Here is a 27,993-nt window from a genome sequence, read left to right on the forward strand (position 1 = left end):
TCCAACACCAAAAGAGGTGCTTTCTCACCAAAGTCAACTACTGCAGTGTGGTAAAGCAAGATGGTGGGTGATCTCTGCTGAGGTTTCCCAGCTCACTGTCTCTTAGAGCCCAACTCTCATGTGAGCAACCAGGCATAATTGTCTCTTACCAGGCCTCCTCTATTAATCTCAGCTGCTCCGCATTCTTCCCAAGTTCAGCTTCAAACTATCAGGATTATGGCTCATCTCTCCCTGGGCCTCAGCAATTTGAGCCTCTCAGGAGCTTTTCTCCTTGCTGTTCAGCTGTGGGCAAAACTGGAGTTCTTTCTCTCACATTGCAGGTTCAAATATGGTGGCTCCCTTTTTCTTTGCGTGTTTCTCTGCTTTTATCAGACCCACCAAGAGGGCCGAGACTCAACCTGAGTCAGGCTTCACTGACATAGTCCAATTGAAAGGGCCTTACACCCACAGGAATGGATTAGTTCACAAATAAAATCCTTCTCTTTTTGAAATTCATAAAATAATTTCAAATTGCCATACCTTCCATAGTATAATGTTGGTGACCTTATTGTAACATTTGTCCTATCTGCCTGGATACAAAGTTATGTTTGTTTCTCTAAAAGATGAAAAGCCTTGGGATGACAAGATGCCAGTATTTTTAATTTTATATTACCTATGTGTATTCCATATTATTAACAAAATTATATTCAAGAAATGAATCAATAAATGAATATTGTCAAAGTTTTTATGAGATTGTTTCCTTTAAATTATGGAAATTTATGTGAACATTGTGTCTTCTATAACAGGTGGTGCTGGAAGTAAACAGTGAATTTATTGTTGAGGTAATGTATAATAAAACTATTTTCTCAATTTAAATTTAAAAGAAAAACTGAATTTTGTAATGTATCATATACCAAAAATCAGAATTTTTAATAACTATAACCATGAGATAAAAGTAAGAGAATCTCTTTCAAATTGAAATAAGAATGGTAAAAATCTATACCCCCAATTTTCCATGCTTTTAGGGCATAGTTTGTAACAACTCAGTGACATAGTAACTCCTACTTATCAAACTATTTTTATTTTTTTTATTTTTTATTAATTTTGTAAAAATATTACTATTTTTATTTTTTAAAGATTTATTTTTTATTCATTTCTCACCCCTTCCTCTCCCTCCCCCCGGTTGTCCGCTCTCTATGTCCGTTCGCTGTGTGTTCTTCTGTGTCCACTTGCATTCTTGTCAGTGGCACCGGGAATCTGTGTCTCTTTTTGTTGCATCATCTTGCTGCTTCAGCTCTCTGTGCATGCGATGCCACTCCTGGGCAGGCTGTGCTTTTTTCACATGGGGGTGGTTCTCCTTGCAGGGTGCACTCCTTGAGCATGGGGCTCCCCTACGTGGGGGACACACCTGTGTGGCATGGCACTCCTTGCATGCATCAGCACTGCATGTGGGCCAGCTCACCACATGGGTTAGGAGGCCCTGGGTTTGAACCCTGGACCTCCCATATGGTAGGCAGACACTCTATCAGTTGAGCCAAATTTGCTTCCCTCAAACTATTTTCAGTAGCTTAATTATGTTTCCCAACCTATACCGAAGCAAAGGAACACTTTAGAATGGAATGAGGATATTGACACATTTAGATCAGCAAGAAAGACAACTGATGGTCCAGTATTGAGGAGAAGTTACAAAAATAAAAAATATACATCACAACTAAATAGAACAACAGAGAATCTGGTGCCGAATAGAATGGGAATCAGGAAATAGAGCTGATGTCTCCTGACTCTCTGGTATTTATTTTATTCTAGTAGTTAAATCTTCATTATGAGCATCTCAAATCACTAGGAAAAAATAAAATTACTTTTGTAATTTCTATTGAAAAGAGCCAGGAATATGTGGTACATTTCAGGAAGTTGTATCAAAATGGGAAAAAATGTAAATGCTTTGGCCCTTGAAGGATAAGCTCCATACATATGAAATATCTCCTTCCCCCTAAGAGATAATTAAATGAGGCCTTAGCATAAATAAACACAAAATTACCTCTGTCTCAATAAGTGCATTAGCACAATATATACAGCAACATTTATAAACTCTTTAGTAATATAAAATTCTTAAACTTCCACCAACAATAGCAACATAAGCCTATAAAGGTAAAAACAGGAAATATAGATAGAAATGAACACCATTAGGAAGATGCATAAGTGCCCATGGGATTATTGCAAGTGTCATTAGTTCAGTCAATCCTGTAATAATACATTTGGACGCTTAGCCACAGTAATGTCCTCATTAATAGAAGAGAAAAATCCCTCCCCTCTTTTAGGTGAGCACAATTAACCAGCACAACCTCTCTTCAGCATGGGATACATTCATGTGGAACACTGGCAATATTTTAAACTCTGGTGACTGTAAAGTCATCAGAGTTCAATGCAGGTGGTAGGCAAGGCCTCTACCTACTATGGATAGCTTTTAAAAAGAAAAATTACATGTTATACAGTAGAACACATTATGAGCTCCATACATAGCTAATGAAATTTGTTCCACTAGAATCATGTAGTTAGAAGGGAGAAGATTCCAAAAGAAGAATTAGTCCAATGTGACCAAGCATTATCTATCTCCAGTATCTACAAACAAAAAAACTTTCTTTGTTCATCAAACCCAACATCATTGTTTCTTCTGGAATCATCTTACAGTGTTAAATAATGTCCTTAATAAAGTTGTTCTAAGACTGTAAGAAATTGAACCATTTTTGTTCAAGGTGAAAGAATTAGACATTGAAAATGGCACTACAAAATGGCAAACGGTCAGAAGACAAAAGCGGGAGTGGATCAAGTTTGCTGCAGCCTGTCGAGAAGGAGAAGACAACTCAAAGAGGAATCCAATTGCCAAAGTAAGTGATGAAATAAGCAGAAGTATCCCAGGCTGATAACACATGCTTTTACAGGGCAGGAAAGTCCTCAAACCTTTTGAGGATTTGCAGCCTTCACTACGCCATAGTGATTTAGGAAGATGGTGACATGTTGTAATTCACTCATGTTGCTAAAGCACCAATTTGAGTATCATATTCTGGGTGGTTCCTGATTAGGAACTGAGGGTCCTTGGCAAGTGATCCTAGAAGAGGTATTTGGATCTCTAAAACAACTGGGCTTCGTCCATCTGTTCATGTTCTACTCATCATTACATGTATATTTATAGAAAATTTATTCAATTGGTAATAGTCTTCAGGCTCTCGCTCCAGATAATTATGGTTTACTTTATTTGATTTATTCACTCCATTGAAAGTAAGGGTGATGCCAAAGTTCCTACTAAATCCCTACATCCTTATATCCAAAACTGAGGAGAGTTTTAAAAGACCTTCACGAATAATTGTTATGAATAAGGAAGTAGAGTTAAAGGAAGACTGTGTCATAAATTGATCCATGAATGGGATCCACATTAATAACCCCACTAGCTCTTTCCGGGCATTTCGGCCTTGGCCACTAGTGAAATCAGCAGGGTCTTTTTCCATGGTAGGGTACATTTAGTCTAATGCTTACAGCTTTACATTAAAAATGCATTAAGCAACAGCAATGATGTCAGCAACATAATTACAGCCCAAGAAGAGAGATTAATTCTCTTTCACAAGTGCTTTTGAAAGGTTTGAATTGTTATTATTTCCATTCAACTCATAGCTTTATAGCATTTCATCTCATTGCTTTATATTTTTCCACTTATATTGCATTCTCTTTTTTTACGTGCATTCTGGAGGGTTCCTGGACTTTCATCTATAAAAAGAAGATCTCTGGATTCAACTAGAGCTAATCAAAGTTATATTTCCAGCAATCTTCGTCTAACTGTAGATATTTAAGTAGAAAATCTTAGTATTTTGCTGGATGTTCTCATCTTTTGTTTATAGGCAATACTTTGAAATTTGAAAAAAACACAGTTTAAATTTGTGAACAATAGCTATAAGACTACTAAAATCTACATGGCAGAATATTTTCCATAAATTCTATTTGGCAGAAGAGTGGGTTTCAATTTATTAAAATATTGCCGGTATCACTAAACACTATTTCTCTTCTGATTTTCTTAAGTTATCCACCATTTTTTACTAAGTCTCAAAAGTCTAAGCAGGGTATTTATTAGTACAATACAATCTTTTTAAAATATAGTAAAAGGTATTTGTTCTGCCAAACTTTCTCTATATGCAATTGGAGACTTGAACAATGCACTGCTAATAATTAAAAAAATCTATTATCAAACATGTATTTGCCATGTGCCAGGCATTGGGCTGAGGCTGTATATAGGTACCTCATACAATCTCCACAACAAACCTCTGAGATAAGGTGATATTATCCCCGTAATAAGTTGGAGCTTGGCTAAGATGAGTGCGTTCTCCAAGATCATACAGGACTCAGTCATTGTACCAGGATTAAATCAAAGGCCATCCGGCTACAAAGTCCATTCCCTTCTCTTTCCACTACTTTCTGATTTCATGATGTGCTCTAAATCAGATAATAATCTTAGCTATTTTCCTTGTAGATTCGATCAGACTGTGAAGTGAACCAGAAGATTACATATCGTATCTCAGGGGTGGGGATTGACAGACCACCTTATGGAGTATTCACCATTAATCCTCGGACTGGGGAAATTAACATCACTTCGGTGGTGGACAGAGAGATAACTCCGATTTTCTTGGTAATCACTGCAATGTGTTTTGGCTTATTCTTATTAGCTTTCTTCCTTTTTTTAAGAAGAATCATCTCAGGATTATTACTTATTGCTGATAAAACATAATATGCTGAAACCAAATAGAGCATTTAAAGATATGGAGAAGACAAAAATATAAGGGCTTATAGTTCAGGATACTCTATTTAGCTACATGCGCATATCATCAAATGTCTTGATACTACTTAAATTTCTGTATTGTAATACAGTCGGGGTTCACCAGGAAAATTGTTTCTCTGAACATTTCCTGATATATTTGCCAGCATGTTATGTTTGGTAGAGAAAGACAATTTTTTCCCCACCTTTCCACAGATCTATTGCCAGGCTCTGAATTCACGGGGTGAAGATTTAGAAAGGCCTCTTGAGCTTAGAGTCAAAGTTATGGACATAAATGATAACCCTCCAGTATTTACACAAAATGTGTACATAGCCAGCATTGAAGAAAACAGTGATGCAAGTAAGTAGAAAGCCAATCCCTTCTAGGCATTATACCATATTTATTTTTCTTGGTCAAAAACTTTATCAGATTCAAATTGAGATTTAACGAATTTTAAAAGTCCAACTTGTATTTTGAATAAAGTTCATGCTTTCTAACTTATAACTGAGATAGAAAATCATGTATTTGTGAATGTTCAAGAAAGGATTCAAAATGATAGCAATTCTCTGCTTCCTGGAAGAGTGACAATAAAGGATGTAGGTGCTCAATAAATAATTGAAACACTGAATTTAATTAAGCATTTTTTAAAAATTACAAAAACCATGGCAAAATTCAACTAATAAAATTAGTTTCTTTGGGTTTATGTTGATCAAGAGAGTCCACTGAACTTTTTCATACATTGAAGTTAAGTATATTTTGCTACTAATTTACCATGTGACTGTGAAGATAAAGCCTGCATTATGTCTCCCAAAAGAATATGGAGGTTCAATGACTAAAGAATGTTAGCATTTTATAAACTGTAAAGCATTTTATAGAAGCACGCCACCATTATTTTTGCAATCATTGTTACAGCTGAAAGTCATGGTAATATATTCTTATGGAAAACTAAAACAAAGAAAATGGAAGAGAAAGCCAGCAATCACTTTGCTTTCCTATGCATAATGATTTGCTGAATTAATTCTAACAGAGCCCCAAACATATTTCACTTCCACCTTCTTTTCTAGACACCCTGATAGTAAAGTTAAGTGCCACAGATGCCGATGAAGACAATCATCTGAATTCTAAAATCGCCTACAAAATAATTTCTCAGGAGCCCGCAGGTGCACCCATGTTCATTCTGGACAGGTACACTGGAGAACTTCGCACGATGTCCAGTTTTCTTGACAGAGAGGTAAAGCTTTTTAGGAATGAATGTTAACAAGTAAAGATTTCAGTATGTCAAAAGACAAAGATGAAAGGGTCCATGTATATTCTTACTCCAATGAGGAAGGAAAAATGACCCAAGCATTATTTTTAAATGAAAATTAATAGCTTACTTACGTAGATTTCATTGGATGAATGCCTAAAAGAAAGAGAAACAATGACATCTGAATGTATCGGATTTTATTCAAGATAAGACCTAAATCTTACAATTCTTTTTCATCTTATTTAAGCAACACAGTACATATAATCTCCTTGTGAGGGGCTCAGATCGGGACGGGGCTACAGATGGACTGTCTTCCGAGTGTGACTGTAAAATCAAGGTGTTGGATGTCAACGATAATTTTCCCACCTTAGAGAAAACTTCGGTAAGTTTTTACACTTATAATCACTTTTCCATGAATGACAATGGTCAATTTGCTTTCCCACTAGTTTGGGAGCCAGGTTAGGTTACATGTACATAAGTACTCAGCTTTGCTGTATAAACCTTGGAATTTCTTATGTATAATAATATAACTTAATATCATGTATTTGTCTTTGAATCACAAATCCATGCTATCCTTCTCTGAAAAAGCAATAAACTCTGCACTCTCTACTCACAGAAATATGGAAACTTATTGTATACCTCTTAGGAATAATGTAACAACACTGATGTATCTTTTTATACCTGATGATTTGCTGGATTAATTTTAACAGAGTTCCAAATATTCTCAACTTGATTTTCATCTTAAGGTATAACAAAGTATAAAAGTGAAACAAAGATCAGCAAACTGCTACCTACAGGCCAAATCTGGCCCACTGCCAGATTTAGGGGAAAAAAAGAAAAAAATTTTTTTTGAATCACAGGCTTTCTTATTTCTTTACAGAGTGTCTGTGGCTGCTTTTGGCTACAACAGCAGAGTTTAGTGGTTGTGCCAGGGACCTCTGACCCACTAAGCAAAACTGTACTATCTTCTCTACAGAAAAAGTCTGATCCTTTACCTAACAGGAGGGAATAAATCAAAGAAAATTTAAAATAAGAAAAATGAAACTGTCAGTTTTTACTTTGATTTCATATACAGCACATGAAAATCAGTATTATTATATTATAAACATTTTATTCTTATATTTCTGATTGAACGTATGGCATTTAATAATGGCCTAAAAAATCATTGACACAGTTTGCCAATTATACATAAGTATTTTTCTCTTTTGAAAATTTATTACTTATAATATTCATCTATGTTCTTTCAGTACTCAGCAAGTATTGAAGAGAATTGTTTAAGTTCAGAACTGATGCGATTACAAGCAATTGATCTTGATGAGGAAGGCACTGATAATTGGTTAGCAAAATATTTAATTCTCTCTGGAAACGAAGGAAATTGGTTCGATATTCAAACAGACCCACGAACTAATGAAGGCATTTTGAAAGTTGTCAAGGTACAGTATGAGATCTGCAACATTTTCTTCCAAAGAAGTTTTAAATACACTTAGAGACAGAATCTGCCTTCAAAAAAGTACTCCATAACCTTGAATCTTGCTTATATAAACATCTAACCTAAGTATGCTTATTATATAGGTCTGAGCCTTCTAGTGCAGCAACACAGTACTTTTACCAAGAAAAATGAGAAGGTCATTTTGTTCTCACAGTGCCCAATATCCAGGTGAGAAGGCAAGGCAAGCACACCAAAAGTAGACAATACAAGAATTAACAACATAAATAAACAATAGTATAGATGCAATGATATAAAACATATCAAATGACAAATGCATAAACATGAAAAAATAAGTGAAATAAGAGAAAGTGAGATCCTTCTGTACTAGACTTTTCTGAAAAGGCAGGAAATAAGATTTAGCCTAGATCATTAAGATGGATAATGAAATGAGCAAACACACTGACATGAGGAAATATTAAGTATGATCAGGGCCTGGTGAGCAAGTCTTTGGGGCTATAGCAGTGTATTCACATAGGAAAGCAATGAAATGCAAGAATGGAGATGTTGAGTTGGATTCAGTCTGCTCGGAATCTTGAATGCTACACTAAAGGGTTTTGATTTTCTCTTATGTTACTTTTTCTTAAACTACTTTATGCTTTTACTTCATGGATAAAAATGAAGTCAAATTTACAAATTGAAAACAAAGAAAACTAAAACCAATGAGACTCAAATGAACATTAATACAAGGGATATTATTCATTTTTCTCAAACAATATTGCTACTCACAGTATAAATAGCACTTACAGCTGTGAAAATATATACTCATAGACACAAACACACACACAGAATGAATTATGATTATTCAATTCTGTTACAAATTTTCTCTATTCAAGGTATTGTAAAAAAATTTTCAGTGAGTGTATTAGGAAGCCATTTAGCCTTCACCTGATATAAACACATCATTTATATATTGCCTCTTTCCCTATTATTTTCTCAATTGTCTGGAGCAATTCAGTATTACTAATTGTTACCAAAACAGTCATGAGCATGAAATCATACAGTATATTAAGTTATGAAGTTGTCATAAAAATTATGGAAAAGTGTATATAGTTTTTATGATTGTCATTCAAATGAAAATACAAAATTTCAAAATTCCTAGAGAATGTGAGTGGGAGGAAGAGAGTGGAAAAAAAAGAATGTGAGGATTCCAAGAATACATCACAAACTTGCAGTTTGAGGAACATTGCTATGGGTCAAGTATCAGCAAATTATGGCCCACAGGCCAAATCCAGCCTGACATCTATTTTCATAAATGAAGTTTTATTGGACCACGACCACACTCATTCATTTACATATTTTCTATGGCTACTTTCATACCCTTACAGCAAAAGTTTACCAACCCTTACTTAATTTAGACCAAGGAAAACTTCAGGATATTTTCAGGCATAACAGTAACATTATGATCTTGACTTGGAGAAGGTTAAAGTTATGAAGATACTTATGATATTAATCAAGTCCTGAAGTGCTAGGAATCTGATCTAAGGTGACAGCAGTAAAAATGGAAAGGGGCAGATGTAACATGAATAGCAGGGGAGGAATGAAAGGGACAAGAGGTCACCTACTAGTCAATGTTGCATTTTGGGTAAAAATCAAGAACTAGACATCACATTATTCGTATCTAGATTCTTACCATCTTAATCACTGAGCTTTGCCTATTACCTTGTAATGTATAACTTTTCTTTCTTTGTGATCTGCCTTTCAAGCTACTAAAATAATAGTAAGACTTCGCATATACACATTTTTGGGCCAAATATCTTTGTATCCCTAGCATCTGTCACAATGTCCAGATAAAATTAGAGACTCAGAACTTTTAGGAGTGTTGATGATGTTTGCCTGAAACTAATGGTAGAGAACTTACCCAAATGGGAGTCAATAAGCTCAATTACAGAATTCATAATTTCTACATAAAATTATAAAACTGGAAAAAGAAAACATGTCAATAATGCAGGTAATGTACCATCTGTGGTTTATATAATATGTCCTCTGTGATGACTGAAGGTTTTTTAAAAGGTATAGTTACTTTGTTGACAAAAAAAAAATCCATTAGAATATCAATTTTATGAAAAGTTGGTCGAGGTAGTGTCAGTTGTATAGACAAAATATTTATCTAGTGTCTTTGGATGATAACTTTCCAAGTCTGTTAGAGAGTAGGAAAAAATTACGTTTAAAAACATCAAAATGATTTGGAAACCTATATTAAAATGAAATTTAAAACCTTAATATGCTTGTTAGCACACAGCCAAAAGAAGTATTTTAGAGACCATATGTGTAATTTTCCAGGATTTGGCATTTTCAACAGCCGTTGGCTAGCCGACCATTCCAAATATATTTGGAACGAGGTTATTAATGTCTCCTTGCCTCCTCTCCATATTCATTCATGCTTAACTTTAGGAGAAGTAGCCACTCAGTAATAGGCTTTTGACTAAGCTTTATATAACCCTCTTCTTAGTTTGAGGACATTACAAATAATTCATCAAAAATTTATTGAGAATTACCATGTGCTAGGAATATGCATTCGAATGAGACATGACCCCTGTTAGAATCTAACAGGAGACAATCCTTGATAAAATAAAAAATCTCTGTCAATAACAACTCCTTTTAGTGTTTATTGATAAATGTATATGAAAATACTAAGTAACATTAGAAATACATATGCATTCACATTCACTTCAACATTAAGAACATTAAGGAGGAAAACAAAATGCTACCCAATAGGAGTTCTACCAAAGAAATTTTGGTTCACAAGTTTTGGTATAATTCTAACTAATTTTTATTACGCAGTAACTAAACACCAGATTGTGCTGTGGACTTCATGCATATTATCTTATTTAATACTCACAACTCTTGGAAGGAAATATTTTGATGACTTTTTTACAGATAGTGGAACTAATTATCAAAGAGAAAAGTTAATTTGTCTAATTTCACCTTGGTGGAAAAGAGAAAGACAAGATTCGACCCAGATCCCTCCGATGCCAAAGCCATTCTCCAGGCCTTCAACTGTAACCTGGTAAAACAGGTTTTATAGGAGGGAACTAGAACCCTGAGGTTTTTCCTCTGAATTTGTTCACCTCCTAAACTCCTTCCCTAACTGTGTGTGTCCTGATGGCCTCTTCCAGACACATTTGTACCAGAAAATATGTCTTCTTGGAAAGCAGAGCATAGATGCCAGAGCAGACATTTGCCAATTCTTAATTCCCCTGCCATAGAAAAACTGCCATCTTTAAGCCAGTATATACTCCTTTTGGATGAAGACAGCTAACTTTCTCCCTCTTTCATAACTAGTTTTAAAGTGAACTAGCATTCCCCTAAAATTAGCAATATCGTATTAAACAAAAAACTGAATATGAGAATCTAACAGATTTGCTTCTAGGGTAAAATTTGCTGATGCAAAAAACTAGCCAGAAGCTAATTCCACTTCTGAAAGGGTGGCCTTCATCTAGAACCTTCCTGAGCCTCCCTCCAGATCCCTTCTGGTCAGCCTCCCCTCCCTCTCAAACCTGCACATGCATGTATCCTTCTTAAGTGACTATTTTTGAATCATGCCTTAAACCTCAGAGTTAGTTTTTCCACTCTCTCCATTCCAGCTCCAAGCTGAACTCCATGGTAAATGGTTGTTTTTACTGTTCTTCACTCAGAAAATCCTTCATAAAGGGTCCACTTGCAAAGAATGAACGAACTTTCCCTTTCTGATCTGCCTTTCTGCTATCTGCCTTTCATTTACCTCCCTGCTGGAGAGTAGGTCCCTACAGATTGGTCCCCAACCAATTTCCTGTCCCTAGATTCTGTGAAGGCAATTTTTAGGTGCATAAGAATATATTTTCATCACACTATTCAACTGGAAGATGACTAGTCTGATGAACAAAAGCACATCTCTGTGTATGCACAAGAAAATCTTGAGAGATTTAACTATAAGAACTGAGATTCTCAGATTTCCCACTTATTTGAAAAGACTTTCAAAAGCCTGGAATAACAGAAAATAAAAATTGGACTGTAGAAGAAGGATCTGTTCCCACTGAAAATTCATTTTTAATACATAATTTCTATTTAGCACTGTGCTAGGAACTATGTACACCAGGGAAGGGACTAGATGAACAAAAGAAATAAAATCCTGAAACTCAAGGATTTTAACTGAAATTCAAGTGAGGTATATTGTGACAACCCCAAACAAGAAACCAAGTCAATTCCTGCAAGTATCTGTCTTATCATCTCTTCTGAAGAATTCCTATCATTAAATTTCCTGGGGAAACAAAGATTTATCTTAAAGACTTGCTAATGGCACTGATAATGTTGACCTCTGTTATTGGCAAATGTGTTGTAAATGATACAAGAGCTTCCAGAGTACATCAAAGCAAACATTGCCCAGTACTTAGGTTTTTACACTTTTTCACTTGTAACTTTTTTTTTTAAAGATTTATTTATTTATTTAATTCCCTCCCCCGCCCCACCCCGGTTGTCTGTTCTCTGTGTCTATTTGCTGCGTCTTGTTTCTTTGTCCGCTTCTGTTGTCCTCAGCAACACGGCAAGTGTGGGCGGCACCATTCCTGGGCAGGCTGCACTTTCTTTCGCGCTGGGCAGTTCACCTTACAGGTGCACTCCTTGCGCGTGGGGCTCCCCTACACGGGGACACCCCTGCGTGGCAGGGCACGCCTTGCGCGCATCAGCACTGCGCATGGGCCAGCTCCACACGGGTCAAGGAGGCCCAGGGTTTGAACCGCGGACCTCCCATGTGGTAGACGGACACCCCAACCACTAGGCCAAGTCCGTTTCCTGCTTGTAACTTTTCATGTCACCACATCACTCATTCTGACTTAGAATTTCTATTCATCTTTTATCCAGAGACATTTCAAAGACAACTTTTCCCTGAGAGTGATATTTACTTATTTGAATGTAGCTTGCGGAGAAGGCCTCTTGTCCACCAGATGCAGTGAAATTAAATTATAGTATAGGGATGACTGTAATGATCATGAATTCTCCATTAGAAGTTGTTTGCATCATTTTTAAAAAATAATCACATGTTCACTTAATCATATATATTGGCTTTTCTATTCTACTAATTATACTTTTAAGAGATTCTCAGCTGAGAATTCTATGAGGGAAATCTGGGTTCTGCTTATTTTTTAATTCAATAGCTATTTCAATGTAAGTTTCTTTTTATTTTTCATAAACACTTCATTTGAAAAGAAATGAAAGTTTTCATTTTGGTGTCTTTATATGAGAAGTTTAAAACTCAAAATTTTAGTATTTAAAGTCATAAGTTTTAATGACCTATATAGCTGATTAAACCAAAAGATTAAGAGAATAGTATGCCCAAAATACTTAAGGTAGTAATAAATAATATTTTATGAATTCAGAATCTCAATTGTATGGCTCCTGGAGTTTATACTAATGAACTGCTTGCTTACCACAGCTTCCTTGCTGTTTCAGAGCTTTTTACTTTCTATTTCAGATGCTGGACTATGAGCAAATGCCTAATATGCACCTTAGTATCGGGGTTAAAAACCAAGCTGAATTTCACCACTCGGTTGCCTCTCAGTTCCAAATGCACTCGACTCCTGTGAGAATTCAAGTTGTTGATGTCAGAGAAGGACCCACCTTTCATCCAAATTCTATGACCTTCAGTGTGCGAGAAGGACTAAGAGGAGATTCCTTATTGAATCATGTGCTTGGCACATATACAGCCATAGATTTGGACACAGGAAACACTGCAACAAATGTCAGGTACCACAAATAATTTAGTCATGTTAGTGCGATGAAGCATAGTTCTGCCCACTGGTAATCCATTTGCCACTGCATGTGGCTTGCAATACTTTTGGAGACTTGCTTGCTTCCACGGTTTGTTTAAGAAAAATATCATAGCATTGACATTTTCTTCAAATGTAATAGTGTTTTAGACAATATAAAGGCTCCAATTGATTAGTTAGTAAGAGAAAGTTTGTCCCAGGAGTGATTATAAGATCAAAGAGCCACCTACATTTACTCTTTGAGTCTCTTTGATCTTTTGTGACCAATCCTACCACCTTTGACCCAAGTTAATTGAGTCATATGTTAACAATAAGATGAGTCACTACTTGTTTCCTCAAAACCTGTGTTATCTATGACTTTGGGGGCTAATTTCAACCCTCTGCTTAATCTAAGAGGGGGGAAAAAGAATGGAAGAAACTAAAACACAAGTGTTTCAGAAATTTAATGAGCAAAAAGAGAGTAGAATTGAAGAAATAGAAAGGTAGGTATTAGGAGCACTAGGTACATAGATAATCCATGAACTAGACCTATATAAGATAATCTAGAAAATAAATATTATGAAATAAATAGGTGTTATTTATACCCTTCCCTTTCTCCCTCTCTCCTTTTCTCTTTCCCAATATTTTGGAGCAAGCAAAAGCTTATAAATTATCCTGATGTTAGGACTTTTCATTTTTAATCAGTTAACAAATTGACAGACCAAAAAAATTATGAAGTCTTTTGGTATAGGATGAAGGAGAAAGACATGTTAGATAAATGTTCCTGAGAACTTGAAATTGTGCTCAGTATAGAAACCAGATCTTCTTCTAATGGGGCCAAGCACTTTAAATCCATCCTATGTCACAAGACCTATACAGACAACCTGAATAGAGGCTGCCAAAACCCCAGAATAGACCAAATATGAGGTTCTGTGAAACCAAAATGCCTTAAAATCCAGGACAAACAAATTAAGCACATCCTAAATGGAAAGGAATGGAGGATACTTTCTCAATATTGCTATGATTTAATAAACAGACCTCAAATAAACTTACCTATTTTAAAAACAATTATATTAAAAATTGAAAGAGTAAGAAGGATGCAATTTTAAACCCTTTTGTGCATCTGTACAGTAATATGATCAATACTGGATATTTATTTGATATATACATATTTTATAAAACATGGCAATTATCACTGTAAAGCATGCAAACACCATAGGTAAGTTTAACACATTGTGACTCTTATGTGATTTAAAATTACTTTCTTAAAAGCATAATGAACTTATAATTGTTGTTATTATTATTATTTATAAACAGATATATCATAGGACATGATGCAGGCAGTTGGTTAAAAGTTGATTCAAGGACTGGTGAGATACAATTTTCTAGGGAACTTGATAAGAAATCAAAATACATTACCAATGGAATATACACAGCAGAGATCCTGGCTATAGACGGTAAGAAAACTTATTTTGACATTTTAATAAAATTATTATTATAAATATTATAAATATTATTCCACTATTGATATTAGAGTGACCCAAAATAAAATAAAACACTTAGGAGTGTCTGCAAGACTAAGGGAAAGTTGTAAATACCTTCAAACAATAACTCAATCCAATACACTTATAACCATAATTTACACTTAGGCCATAATTTATTTCACCTACTTCCAAAAAAGATTTGTATATGGCTTTCAATGAAACTACTGTAAACTGTAGAAGTTAAAATACAAATAAATAAAATTCAGTTTCTCCTTACAATTTAATCTCTTAAGTATGGCCGAGCCCACTTGAAGAGTATGTTAGGAATGTTTCCTTAAAGTAACAGTTATAAGATCTGAACAAAGTTCATTTTGAGATGTTCTTAGGGGAAAGCATAGAGTATAGTTATTTTAGAGCTGCTATAACTGAACTACAATGAGAGGCCTGTGTGAGTATTGAGTGATTAGATAGGTTGTGCATAGTTAAGATGCTAACGACCAAGAAAGCACACTATTATTCCAAACACAAGATCCCAATTAAAAGTCATAAGTGCAGATGCACTGAATTGACTTGTCATTGAGCCTCATCTCATATGAGAAAATCTATTGAGCATTCATCTTGGTGAGAAGCAACAGAAATTTGTTTATTCATAGTTAATGATTCTCTAGAGCAGCGCCTGGGAAACCAGCTACTACACAACAAAACATGAACAAAGGTCAGTAACTAGGAAGGAAAGGGAAAGATAGATGTCCCAGATACATTCCTAATGGGAGACAGATACTGGAGGTTTGCATTTAGTTTATATCTGAGCTTTTCAGTAGCCAAAGAGAGAAAAATGTGATGGGCAGCTTAAGATTCAAAAAGAAACCATGATAATGCCCAAGCAAGTAAAATCCGTTTATTCCAATCTCGATCCTATATCACTTTAAATATCTGGGCCAGTTATATAAATAATAATAGTCTTATATATTTTCAGTACTTAAGAAAGTCTGTTACAAAAAAAAATGTATTCTAACCATGTTGTTGATAATTATATTTATATATTGGTTCTAGAAGAATATCTTCAAAAACTAGAATAAAAATTAGTCATTTAAAGTGAACAGAGAGAAAAAGCACTACCAAAATGTACTGAGAGGAGATAAAAAACAAGGGCCATTGTGTATTTACTTGAGTATAGTATCTGCACTGGTGCAGAGCCATCTAAATGGCTAGAATACATTTTATCAAGAATGCATGGAACCTGTTGAAAATGCAGGCCTCTACGCAAATGCCTTGGGAAGCAGATGCTGTTAGCAACAACGTGAAGTTCTGGTTGCCCCATCACAAGGCCATAGAGAGCTGTAAAGGATCAGATGATGGCAAATCAAACAATTTATGGGAAAAGTTGATGTGTCTCTAATGAAAGACTAAATGAAATGGACATTTAAGAAGGTCGAACATAGAATGAAGTATAATAATGAACTGTACAAAATCATATAGGGTATAGATAGGATCTCAGTCTGTCATTATTTGGTTAAATAAAAGATTCTACCACTTCAGCATGGAAAAAAATCTTTAAAAGAACTTATAAACCTCTCAAAAAATGACCAAGTAAAATACTCTAGAGTTTGCAAATGATAAAATCAAGACCACTTGCAAGCTGAAAACAAGATAAAACAAAAACAAAATAAAGCAAAAAATTCTTTATTCAAGGCAACAAAATATAAAGCAGAAAAGTGGACTAAAAGCCAGTACTCTTAATTCTTGGTTCTATGCCCTTTGTAATAAACTATATAAACTCAAAATTTGTTTCAACTAGATTGGGAAAAATCTAATAGATTTATATTTGTTTTCACATATACCATTCAGAGAAAAATAGTATCTAATAAATGGAGTTAAAATGTATAGTAAAAACAGAAATTAATTTCAATTGTGATCATCTCCACAAACACAGGGTTCAATAAGCATCCTGAATGGAAGGCTCTAAAGCTAGAATGGTGGCCTAATTTAAAGGGACAGGGGAGGAATAGAGAGCAGTAAAGCTTTCCTGAGGAAGGTCATTTAACTGTGCACCTTAGGATGCGTAAGAGTTAGCAGAGTGAAGTGGGATGATAATATTTTAGGAAGAGTGAAGAGAATGAGCAAGGGCCCTGAGTTAGGAAGAAACTGTTTGAAGAGCTAAAGAGAAGCCAGTACAGCTGGAACATAATGAGCAAAGGCAAGAGTTGCATATGTGGGTTGAAGAAATAGGCTGGGACCTGTCCTGCACCACTTCAGGAGTCATTCATACCATTCCTGTGTGCTGTGGAATATAGGAAAGAATCTTCTTCCTACACTATTTACCCCAACACCCATGATACTTCACTGTTTCAGATGGTTCTGAGAAAACAGCTACGGGAACCATATGTATTGAAGTTCCTGATGTCAACGACTACTGTCCAGTCATTTTTGCTGAAAGTAAAACCATCTGCATTGACTCTCCATCAGTCCTTATCTCAGCGAGAGATGTTAGTGATCATTCTTATGGGTCTCCCTTTACTTTCTGTGTTGTTGACCAGCCACGAGGGACGGCCGACTTATGGGATATCAGATCTATAAATGGTAAGTGGAATGTAAACTTCCTCATAATTTAAGTCCAAAAAATTACAAAAATTTGATTCCATGATTTTTCCTTTATTCATATTAAATGAAAAAAATCTGTCATATAATTGGGGAAATTTTGAACTGAAAAAGTCCAAATGGTTCATTGGTACTGCAATTACAAACAGCAATATGTAAATATTAGTTTATCCACCACTTTATATAGGTGAAGTGCTAAATCAATATTTGATCAGTTTGCAATAAACAGGATCAGTGACTAACCGGCTAAGACACTGCCTTATCCAATTCTTACAATGTGCACTAATTACATTTTGACAGACATAGTGTCATATACCTAACTGAAGGTAATAAACCATAATAATAAAAAATATTGGGTGTTATGGATCAATCAATTACCGTTCATGATTTAGGTGTAATGTAGTCCTTGGGCTGATAATAAATGTGAGCTAATATTTTAGGTAATATTTTCTATAAATATTAATAGGAAGATTGAACACAAAGAATTAGGAAAATAATAGTTATTGGAATAGTTTTAAATTGAAGGGAAGCAATTTTGAATAAGAGATAACTTAGTTTTCAGGATGGCATTTGTAAACTGTAATCCTAAATAGAAGATTTTCAACATTTTCTTTAAGTTCAATATTCGTTTTTCATTGGACAAATATTTATTGAGTTCATATTCTATTCAAAGTACTGTTGTTCTGGAAACACACAAGAGGGTTCCTGCCAGCTCCATAGAAATATCAATCCAGCAGAAGTAGCATTGAACAATTCACTATAAATATTAAAAAAAAAAAAATAGTACACAATGTCCTGTGACCAAGGAAGCATTTAAAATCAGGCCCTAAGATAGTCTTGGGTGTGACTCACAAGGAATTTTAATTTATTTTCTGTTTCTTGTCTTCCTTTTCAGCTACCTCTGCAATCCTTACAGCTGTGCAGCCTTTATTTCCTGGACCTTACCAAATTCCAATCTTGGTGAAAGACAACTATGGCAGAGAATGTGAATTGCCACAGATTGTGCAGTTAGATGCCTGTGATTGTGACAGCAATCACATGTGCTTGTACGCTACTACCACCGGCACATACACTGCGGACACTGCGGACACTGCGGACGTCAGCTTGGTTACTAGTGATGTTTATGGGTCTGTCACTGATAACCGAATTAGAGATTCAAATGTTGGTCTCGGACCCGCAGGGATTGGCATGATGGTTCTTGGCCTCTTACTACTGCTCCGTAAGTACCTGATTAAATCTTACTCAGCAAAATAAGAATAAGAATGCAAGGCTCAAAAGGATAGCTGGGTTCAACTGACCATTCCTTTTTTGATATCTAAAAGCAATTTCTGTGTGCCCTGGAAATAAATAATGGGGTTCATAAAGATATGCGCTTATTTAATAATTTAATAATTAAGAAGATCTAGGTGTTTATGAGGGTAGTAAAGATGGGAAACACAGGCAAACCATTAAGTATAATACAGTAAAGCACAAAATAAAGCCTGTAATGAAACTTTCAGCAAAATGTTAGAACAGAGAAGCAGAAGCAATTAACTCAAGCAGGGAAGGTTGGGAAAATCTTTGTGGAGGAAGTGGCTTTTGAGCTGGGTTATGAAAGGTAAAGATATGCTTAGAAAGAGGACAGGTGTGAAATGGCATCTAGGACAAAGAACAACACGAACAGACTCATGGAGAGGTAAGGAAAGGCATAGCACATTCAGGAAATGTAGAGTAAGAGGTGAAGCTAGAAAGTTAGGCTGGATCCCTATCATTCATGATATGCCTGACAGTCTGGTCTTCAGTCCATGGCCCACCAGGAATCTGTGGGGACTTGTGAGCACAGGTGATCTGGTCACTCTGGTTTAGAAGGAACAGGGAGAAGAGCCTAGAGGAGGGAATTAGCCTCTGGGTTCTTGATGAACCACAGGAGGACAAGGTCCCTCAGGAAAGATTTCAAAAACTGGGCCTCCTCTCTGTGTAGTATTTTTTAAGATCATAGATCCTCAGAGGAGAGATACTTCATGCATTTAGGTTGTCCCTGCAGCACTTTCATGGGGATCAGAAATTGGGTTCTAAAATTAATGATTTAACTCTACAAACTGTATTAATATGTTTTCATGGGTAAGTACAAACTAAAAATCTTCATTTCAGGACACAAAAAAATAACAACTGACTTTATGGCAGGAATTTTTTCTTAAAATAGTCTGTGCATTTTCAAGGCTGTGCAAAAACCATGACTGATTTTCAAAATGATACTAAAGATATTTTTCCAGAACATGACTCTATAGCAATTGGTTGGAAATGTCGGCTCATCTTTAATCTTAAGTCAATGGTTAGTAACCCTGGCTACCCATTAGAATCGCTTAGAGGTCTTTAAAAACTACTCAATCCTGTCCCCTACTTAAGGTGGCACCCAAGTGTCAGCATGCTTAACCCCCCAGGGAAACCAATGTGAAATTCAAGGTTAAAAACTCAGTATCAGCTGCCCTTCCACCAGGCTAGAACTCAAATTTCACGACTCTTCCTGATCTAGGCAAATAAAGCATAAGAGTTGTCAGGTTTATTGTAGAATAGGAGGGGAATACCTTGATGGACAAAGTCACTAGTCACTATGGAGAAGCCCAGAGTCTGTCATTGGGGGTAAGACTGAGAGAAACAGTACAATGGTGGAGGGAGGGGTCTTAGTCCTAACATATTCCCAAAGGGCCTCAACGTAGTATTTTTGATGCTATCACCAAATGAGATTATGCATACAGTCATTTGTATTTTGTATGTGCTAAAAAACATTCATTTAATTTATTAGATGGCCTCTTTTGTTAGACATAGCTCATGCCAGAGACGGGACACAACCTTACACACATCCAAATAACACAGAAGCACCATTAGGTAGAACAGTTGCCCAGAGGTTACCAATTCTCGTTTCAGTCCTTTCGCAGAAGACTCTCTGGAAATGTATAACTTGACCTTTCACTGTTCATGATGCAGAGAGTAAAATTACCAAATTATCTGTTTTACTGAAATAATAGGCCTGACTTAAAAACTTTGATATTATTTCTGTAACTTGAATTAACCCAATCAATAGAATGAATACTATGTTAAATTAGAAAAATATAAAATGCAACCAGTGTGGGCACAAAGAACTAAATAATATATTTTAGAATCTTAGGAAATTTAAAATATGCCTGTATTTATGGAATAAAGTATAAAATTGAGGTGATTACCAGGATAACAAATGGAAAAAAATTTCTATTACCAAAAATATTCAGTTAAAATTTTGTGCTAGCATTAATTTGCCATTAAATTTTGTAGATAAACATCTTAAAACAATAAACAGACATAGCTCAATTAAATTTTTTTAAAGATTTATTTTATTTATTTATCTCCCCTTCCCCCCGCCCCAATTGTCTGTTCTCTGTGTCCATTTGCTGCATGTTCTTGTCTGCTTCTGTTGTTGTCAGCGGCATGGGAATCCGTATCTCTTTGTTGTTGCGTCATCTTGCTGAGTCAGCTCTCCATGTATGGGGCACCATTCTTGGGCAGGCTGAACTTTCTTTCACGCTGGGTGGATCTCCTTACAGGGCACACTCCTTGCGTGTGGGGCTCCCCTACACGGGGGACACCCCTGCGTGGCAGGGCACTCCTTGCGTGCATCAGCACTGCACATGGGCCAGCTCCACACGGGTCAAGGAGGCCTGGGGTTTGAACCACGGACCTCCCATGTGGTAGATGGATGCCCTAACCACAGGGCCAAGTCCTCTTCCCGCTCAATTAAATTTTAATGGGTGATATTTAAGTGTTTTATTTTAAGTATAACTATAATGAGTTGAAGAAAGATCATATCTCTAAGTCCTGTAACTGAATCCTGTATGCAATGCTTTTGTAACATATATTACTTATGTTTAATTTACATATGTGAATCTGTTGTTTGATTATGTGGGTATGTATATATGAGTTTTTATGTAGGTAAGCAAATATATATACATATGCATAGAGATGGTCTACATGTACACATAAGCACATCCATGTATCTATGTATGTAAACATGCCCATGAAGATAAAATATATGCTTATGCATGTGTGTATATATATACAAATACATATATTTACAAATACATATACATATATACACATAAGTATGTTTGTGTACGTACGAATAAATGCAGATATACATGTACATGGTGGACTAGGAGTCAGAAAACTAGATTTAGGATTTAAACCTGGATCTGTCACCCCAGCTCAGGAGGCTTGGGCTAGAGGGAGGAACGGACCTTTCCTAGTCTGTCAATAGAGGTTTTTGGTAGCTGTGTATATACATGGATATATATACTCAGTCCCTTGGGGGAACAACTGACATTTTCTTACATTTGTGGTTTTCCCTCTGGTTCTATATATAATGCTACCAAAAAAAGATACCTTTATTGACTTCATAAACTGGTCCACACGTGTGACCTGCTTACCACTTTCTCGGGCAGTGTCACCACTCTTGCTGCTCATGTGCTGCTGCAAACGAAGACAGCCAGAAGGCCTGGGAACACGGTTTGCTCCTGTGCCAGAGGGGGGAGAAGGAGTGATACAGTCTTGGGGAATAGAAGGAGCACATCCCGAGGACAGGGTGAGTGTATTTTTAACACTGGAAACTGAGCCTGTCTTGACAATTATACATTGCACAGAAATATACAGATGTCAATTTTTTAAATGTTTAACATAAAGCATTTATTTTAAAGTCTTTTTTTTTTCTTTTCAGGAGGTCTTAAACATATGTGTACCAACAACAGACTCTAACACCCAGGATCGTATAGATTCCTCTGGTCAGTGGACACCAAAATCTCTTTTTTCATATAAAACTTGCCAAATTATTCAACCAGACCAACCTAGTGAAAAGAACACTTAATAGAAAAACAGTGTATTTATGGATCCCCTGGGATCATAGTCTAATCTGAGGAAACGTAGCATGTTTGAAGTGGTATATGAAGACTATGCTTTCACTGGCCTTGCTTTGGAAGATACAAGCCCTCTTAAATGGGCCCCACGTAGCCATGGAAAGAGCACACTCATGCAGGGACAGAGGCCCAGCACCTTTACCTTAGTTCTACACCTCTAAGTCTAGGTGCAATATTTGTACAAATGTGAGAAGGCAAAGTCCAATAGCTGCCTCCCTCAGTATCATTTACATATGATTTTTATCTAATTTCCAACTCTAGAGATTACAGATATAATATTTACTGATCTTTCCCTAACTTTCCAGTAGCTGCTCTGTTGGGTGGGGTTGGGTTGGGTTCTGGTGGTGGTATACTGCAGATAGCATCTGGCAACAAGAACAGGTAAACAATGCAGGCAACTCAAGCCCTATCACATGGAAGCCTTCTCTTTTCAGAAATCTACACTAACACCTATGCAGGGGGAGGAACAGTGGAAGGCGGTGCATCAGGAGTGGAGCTCAATACGGGTCTTGGAACAGCCGCTGGCCTGGTGGCTGTAGGAGCGGCAGGAACCATGAGGAGAAGTTCAACCATGGGAACCCTGCGGGAATATTCCGAGTCAGGCGTGAACATGGCCTTCTTGGACAGCTATTTCTCTGAGGTAATTCCCTCACACTCAGTGACATGTGAAATCATCTTGACATTGCAAAATAACCACAAAATAATAATAATAATATAATGGCAGTAAGCCTCTTCTAAAATATGTTCAGTTATTCTTAACCTTCTCCCACTCCTGAATAAAAAGTGTTTCACTTCCCTTTAAAATACATGATGCCAATTTGCAGCAGCTTCCTCTTTCAGACCCCCGTGTCTTATAACTACTTCTTATCAACTGACACAACATATTTTAATACTGTAGAAAATACTAGAATCTCTCATCATTCTCCACATCTCTTTTTCCCACTTTTCTGTCCTCTGTTTCCTTCTGATTTTCCAACTTTGTTTCCGATAACAACAGTGAAGCTCAGAGAAACCTGGTAAAAGAAAAAAAGTGCATTCTTGTCCTCTCTTCATGATATCCTTCCTGCTCTCCACATGCCTCCAACGGAAAGGAGGGAGAAATAAAGCAGCAGCATTGTGGAAGGAAGTTAAGTCTTAGGAGCACAGCCTTACGCTTTAGATTCTTTTAATGCCTAGTCTCCCCATTAATCACCACAGACTGATAATATGAGCCATTGTGAAAAGTGACAGGCACCGACAGAAACAAGACAGACAAAGTGGAAGAGAAGTTAGAGATTCTATTGTTGGAAAGATGGAGACAAGACAAAAGTATTGGCTCAGTTTCCACAATTTATGAGTTTCATTTAGCATGATTTAATATTAGCCTATCACCAACACTAAAACATTTATTTATTTTTAAATATAGGGTTCAGGATTTTGAGTTCTTTTTTTTTTTTTTAAGATTTATTTATTTATTTAATTCCCCTCCCCTCCCCCGGTTGTCTGTTTTCTGTGTCTTTTTGCTGCGTCTTGTTTCTTTGTCCGCTTCTGTTGTCCTCAGCGGCACGGGAAGTGTGGGCGGCGCCATTCCTGGGCAGGCTGCACTTTCTTTCGCGCTGGGCGGTTCTCCTTACAGGTGCACTCCTTGCGCGTGGGGCTCCCCTACGCGGGGACACTCCTGCATGGCAGGGCACTCCTTGCGCGCATCACCACTGCGCATGGGCCAGCTCCACACGGGTCAAGGAGGCCCGGGGCTTGAACCGCAGCCCTCCCATGTGGTAGACGGACGCCCTAACCACTGGGCCAAAGTCCGTTTCCTTGAGTTCTTTTTAAGAAATTTATTTTGGTATTATTATTTCCATACTATCTTTCTAGAAATAGCAAACAGCCTTAAGTTTCTGCAGCCAGCTCTTTGTACATGGATGTAGCCTTCAAACAGGGCTGCCATATACAGGTGAGCAGGCTGTGCATTGCACTATGCCAGGAGCAGCATTCACAGTGAGTGTGATATAACTGGCAGCCCCAGAGTTATGCCAGCTGACAGCCCTGCCTCTAAAAATATCCACTAAGCAGGAATTTCCCTTCACTGGGCATTGTTGGGCATAGTCTAATTTCAGTTCTTTGTATTTTCTATAAAATTACAGAGTATGATATAATAGATAGTACTTAATGACTGATATTATTTACAAAGTTCAATAATCATTCAGAATCATTTGAGCACCTAATTATTTATATCTTTATTTATATCCTCCTGCAGCTAAAAATAATTTGAGATACTCACTACCTTCAAAGCATTGTGTTATCGATTGACCAAGGTACAAAACCTGTCCTCAAATTGCTCATTAGTATTTCTAATCAGTTTGCCTTTATATAGTGACATGGAAAGAGTCAAGACCTAAAAACTCATGGCTTGAGAAAACACAGAAATTAATATGAATTTTGACCTAAAAGAGATCTGAGCAATCATCTGGTCAATCAATTTGTTTTCAGTGTGGGAAAACTGTAGACCGGAGGGAATGACTGGCTAGTTCAAAATCACACAGCAAATTTGTGGTAGATTAAGTCCTTAACCCAGATCTCTTGTACTCAGTCCAGTGCCCTAGACACTAAGTATACCTCACTAAGGAAAGTGTCTATGCATATGTGAGCATATCAGAAAAGAAGGTCCCATAAGCATTGGGGTGGCCCAATAGAGTAGCATAAAGAGTAAATAAATCCTCTTGCATATTCCTATTTAGGAAGTTTGTTTTCCTTAATTATGTTATTTCAATTAGCCTGTTTTATTCCCCATATGATAATACCTTAATTTCATCACTGCTCTTTACCAAAAAAAATGCTGAGGATTTTTTTTTTTAATATTTTTCTCTCCCCTTCTCTCCCCGTCCCCCTCCTCCTCCCCCCCCCCCCCCCCAGTTGTCTGTTCTCTGTGTCCATTTGCTGCGTGTTCTTTTTTGTCCACTTCTGTTGTTGTCAGCGGCACGGGAATCTGTGTCTCTTTTAGTTGAGTCTTCTTGCTGCGTCAGTTCTCCGTGTGTGTGGCGCCATTCCTGGGCAGGCTGCACTTTCTTTCGCGCTGGGCGGCTCTCCTTGCGGGGAGCACTCCTTGCATGTGGGGCTCCCCTACGTGGGGGACACTCCTGCATGGCAGGGCACTCCTTGCGCGCATCAGCACTGCGCATGGGCCAGCTCCACATGGGTCAAGGAGGCCTGGGGTTTGAACCACGGACCTCCCATGTGGTAGACGGACGCCCTAACCACTGGGCCAAGTCTGCCCCCAATGCTGAGGATTTTGTTGCAACTATAAATTATATCCTAAATTTGCTGTTTACAAGTGCTATCACAGACTGTGCAAGATTAGTATAAATTATAAATGGATGATTGATACCCTAATCATTCAACAAAAGGGCACAAATTATATTTAATAAATAATTATATTTAAGAAATAATTCATTAAAAAACACTACTATTTAGAAATTATATTTAAGAAATAATTCATAAAAAAACACACTACTGTTTATACGAAGGTTCACCATAAATGTGAAAATTGCACTTGACATTTTTTTCCCTTTGGTTACAATCAGTGCTAAATGGAACAAATAAACTCAAAATATGCTCTCCTTTGTCTATAAGTCATTGAGCTCATGCTTCCCAAAAGCTTTTAGCTATGTACTTGAAAAATGATGCTAGATTTCAGAGGTGGGGAGACCCAGCCTCTCCCAACCCCAGGTGAAGTCTCTGCAAAACTGTAACAGTGCTTCTTTCCGGCCACTTTTTAAGCTAGTACCTCCCCAGCAGCTAACTTCTGTCCCATACAAAAGGGAATTTATCCTTTTACCTAGGTATTATTTAAAATAGTAAATGACAAAGGTTTGAAGTAATTCCAAGACCTAAAATCATTCATTCAAATGGTAGAATTTAGACTCCGGTAAGACCAGAGGGAAAGCACACAACGTAGGGTAAAAAGGATCATTGGATTTGAGGTTGTAGTTCTACAGTCGTTGGGTTGCAGACATGCCACGCACCCTCTCTGGGTCTTGGGCCCTCTTTATTTATAAAATAAAGAGGGAGTCAAACTTTATGAGGCCATTTCAAATGGTGCTATGCAGGCCCTGAAATATTCCATGAAACCCTCCAAGAGTCATAGCAGGTAAGGGAAAGGGAAAAGAGACAGCAGGTCTTTGGTTCCCAACCACCTTCAACTAGGGAAGTTCCTCTCTTGTCAGTTCTGTATCTTTGACTCCTACCTAAGATTTCATTCAAAGGGTTCTATCATTAAAAACAATTTGAAATATTATGGTAGATGATCTCCTAGTACTTTCCTTCTGATAGACCTAAATCTCAGCTCTCTTCACTAAGACCACATAAAACTTTACTGAACACACTGGCTTTCAACCTTAGAGATATTTACATCTTTATGCGTGCTTTTATTCTAAGTTGAGCAAATATTTCTCCTTAAGAAAATAATTAATATTTTGAATATGCCGAACTACATTTTATTGTTTCTAGATCACCTCAGAAACAAAGGCTATAAATTCAAAAGCTTAAAACTTTATCTTTAATTCAAAATTGAATAAAATGTAGAGATTATTGTTGATTAGCTTTCAGATAAGAGAGATTCACATGTATTAAAATTTAATGACCATTAATGTACACTGATCTCCTAAAAAAACTGAATTATTTAGAAATACGTCAAAGTACCAATTTTTCCTCAATTCATTCCATAAAATCTTCTATCAGAAGTCTGAAACATGGTTGTTATTGCTCTTCGATTACTTTAAGGAGAAAGAAACTTCTAATTCCTTATTTTTCTTCTAATTTTAGAAAGCACATGCTTATGCAGATGAAGATGAAGGTCGACCAGCAAATGACTGCCTGCTCATTTATGACCACGAGGGAGCAGGGTCTCCAGTGGGCTCCACTGGTTGTTGCAGTTGGATTATGGATGACTTAGATGAAAGCTACTTAGAAACTTTAGATCCAAAATTTAGGACTCTTGCTGAAATCTGCTTAGACACAGAAATCGAACCATTTCCTTCACACCAGGCCTGTATACCTATCAGTACTGATCTCCCTTTGCTTGGATCTAATTACTTTGTTAATGAATCTTCAGAAATGACTCTCTCAGAGGCTGAATTCCAGGCAGAAATGGTAATGCCTGAACCCATGATTCATAGGGATGTTATAGTAACTGAGACTTACACCACTGCTGATCAATGTGTCCAGCCCACTACAGTTGTTTTTGATCCTCATCTTGCACCCAGTGTTGTCGTGACTGAAACAGTAATGGCACCTGTCTATGATGTTCAAGGGCATGTCTGTGTACCAACTGAATTAGCCAATACTCACAATGTAATCTATACTGAGAGGGTACTGTCTAGTCCTGCTATGCCTGGCACAAGCAGTAGTAGTATGAATGATGGTTGTATGGGACCTGTGATGAGTGGCAGTATTTTGGTAGGACCAGAAATTCAAGTGTCTCAAGTGGTGAACCCAGATATTCATATAAGCCAAACCACTGGCTCTACATCCCCAATGACAACTCAACACAGAGTAACACAATATAGTAGCATACATTACTCCCAGCAATAAGTGCTTTATAGTCAGCATATTATAGAGAGATCTTGTACCATGTAATCACCAATATACTCACCAAGGATATAAAATAACTGTACCATACTGAACATGTTAATAGTAACAAATATTCAAATATTCTAAGTCCACTGCTGCTCTTTGATCAATACCTCTTTGGGGTATAAATACAGTAAAACATTTTAAATCAA

General features: G+C 36.7%; 1 protein-coding gene across 1 annotated transcript; it reads left to right on the top strand.

Annotated features, from left to right (window-relative positions):
- Positions 1 to 770: 770 nt before the first annotated feature.
- DSG4 (desmoglein 4) lies at positions 771 to 27,993 on the top strand (the record flags this gene model as incomplete). The annotated part of the gene is given in 15 exon segments (XM_004484169.4): positions 771 to 821; positions 2,733 to 2,864; positions 4,496 to 4,651; positions 4,994 to 5,138; positions 5,843 to 6,009; positions 6,272 to 6,406; positions 7,272 to 7,457; positions 12,960 to 13,231; positions 14,551 to 14,690; positions 17,070 to 17,297; positions 18,211 to 18,534; positions 21,767 to 21,906; positions 22,039 to 22,102; positions 22,669 to 22,874; positions 27,035 to 27,993. Coding segments are annotated over 15 exon segments (3,114 nt in total), but the record flags the coding sequence as incomplete, so codon positions are not given.

The sequence above is a fragment of the Dasypus novemcinctus genome, chromosome 16 (genome assembly GCF_030445035.2).
Source record: "Dasypus novemcinctus isolate mDasNov1 chromosome 16, mDasNov1.1.hap2, whole genome shotgun sequence".
NCBI classification, from domain to species: domain Eukaryota; kingdom Metazoa; phylum Chordata; class Mammalia; order Cingulata; family Dasypodidae; genus Dasypus; species Dasypus novemcinctus.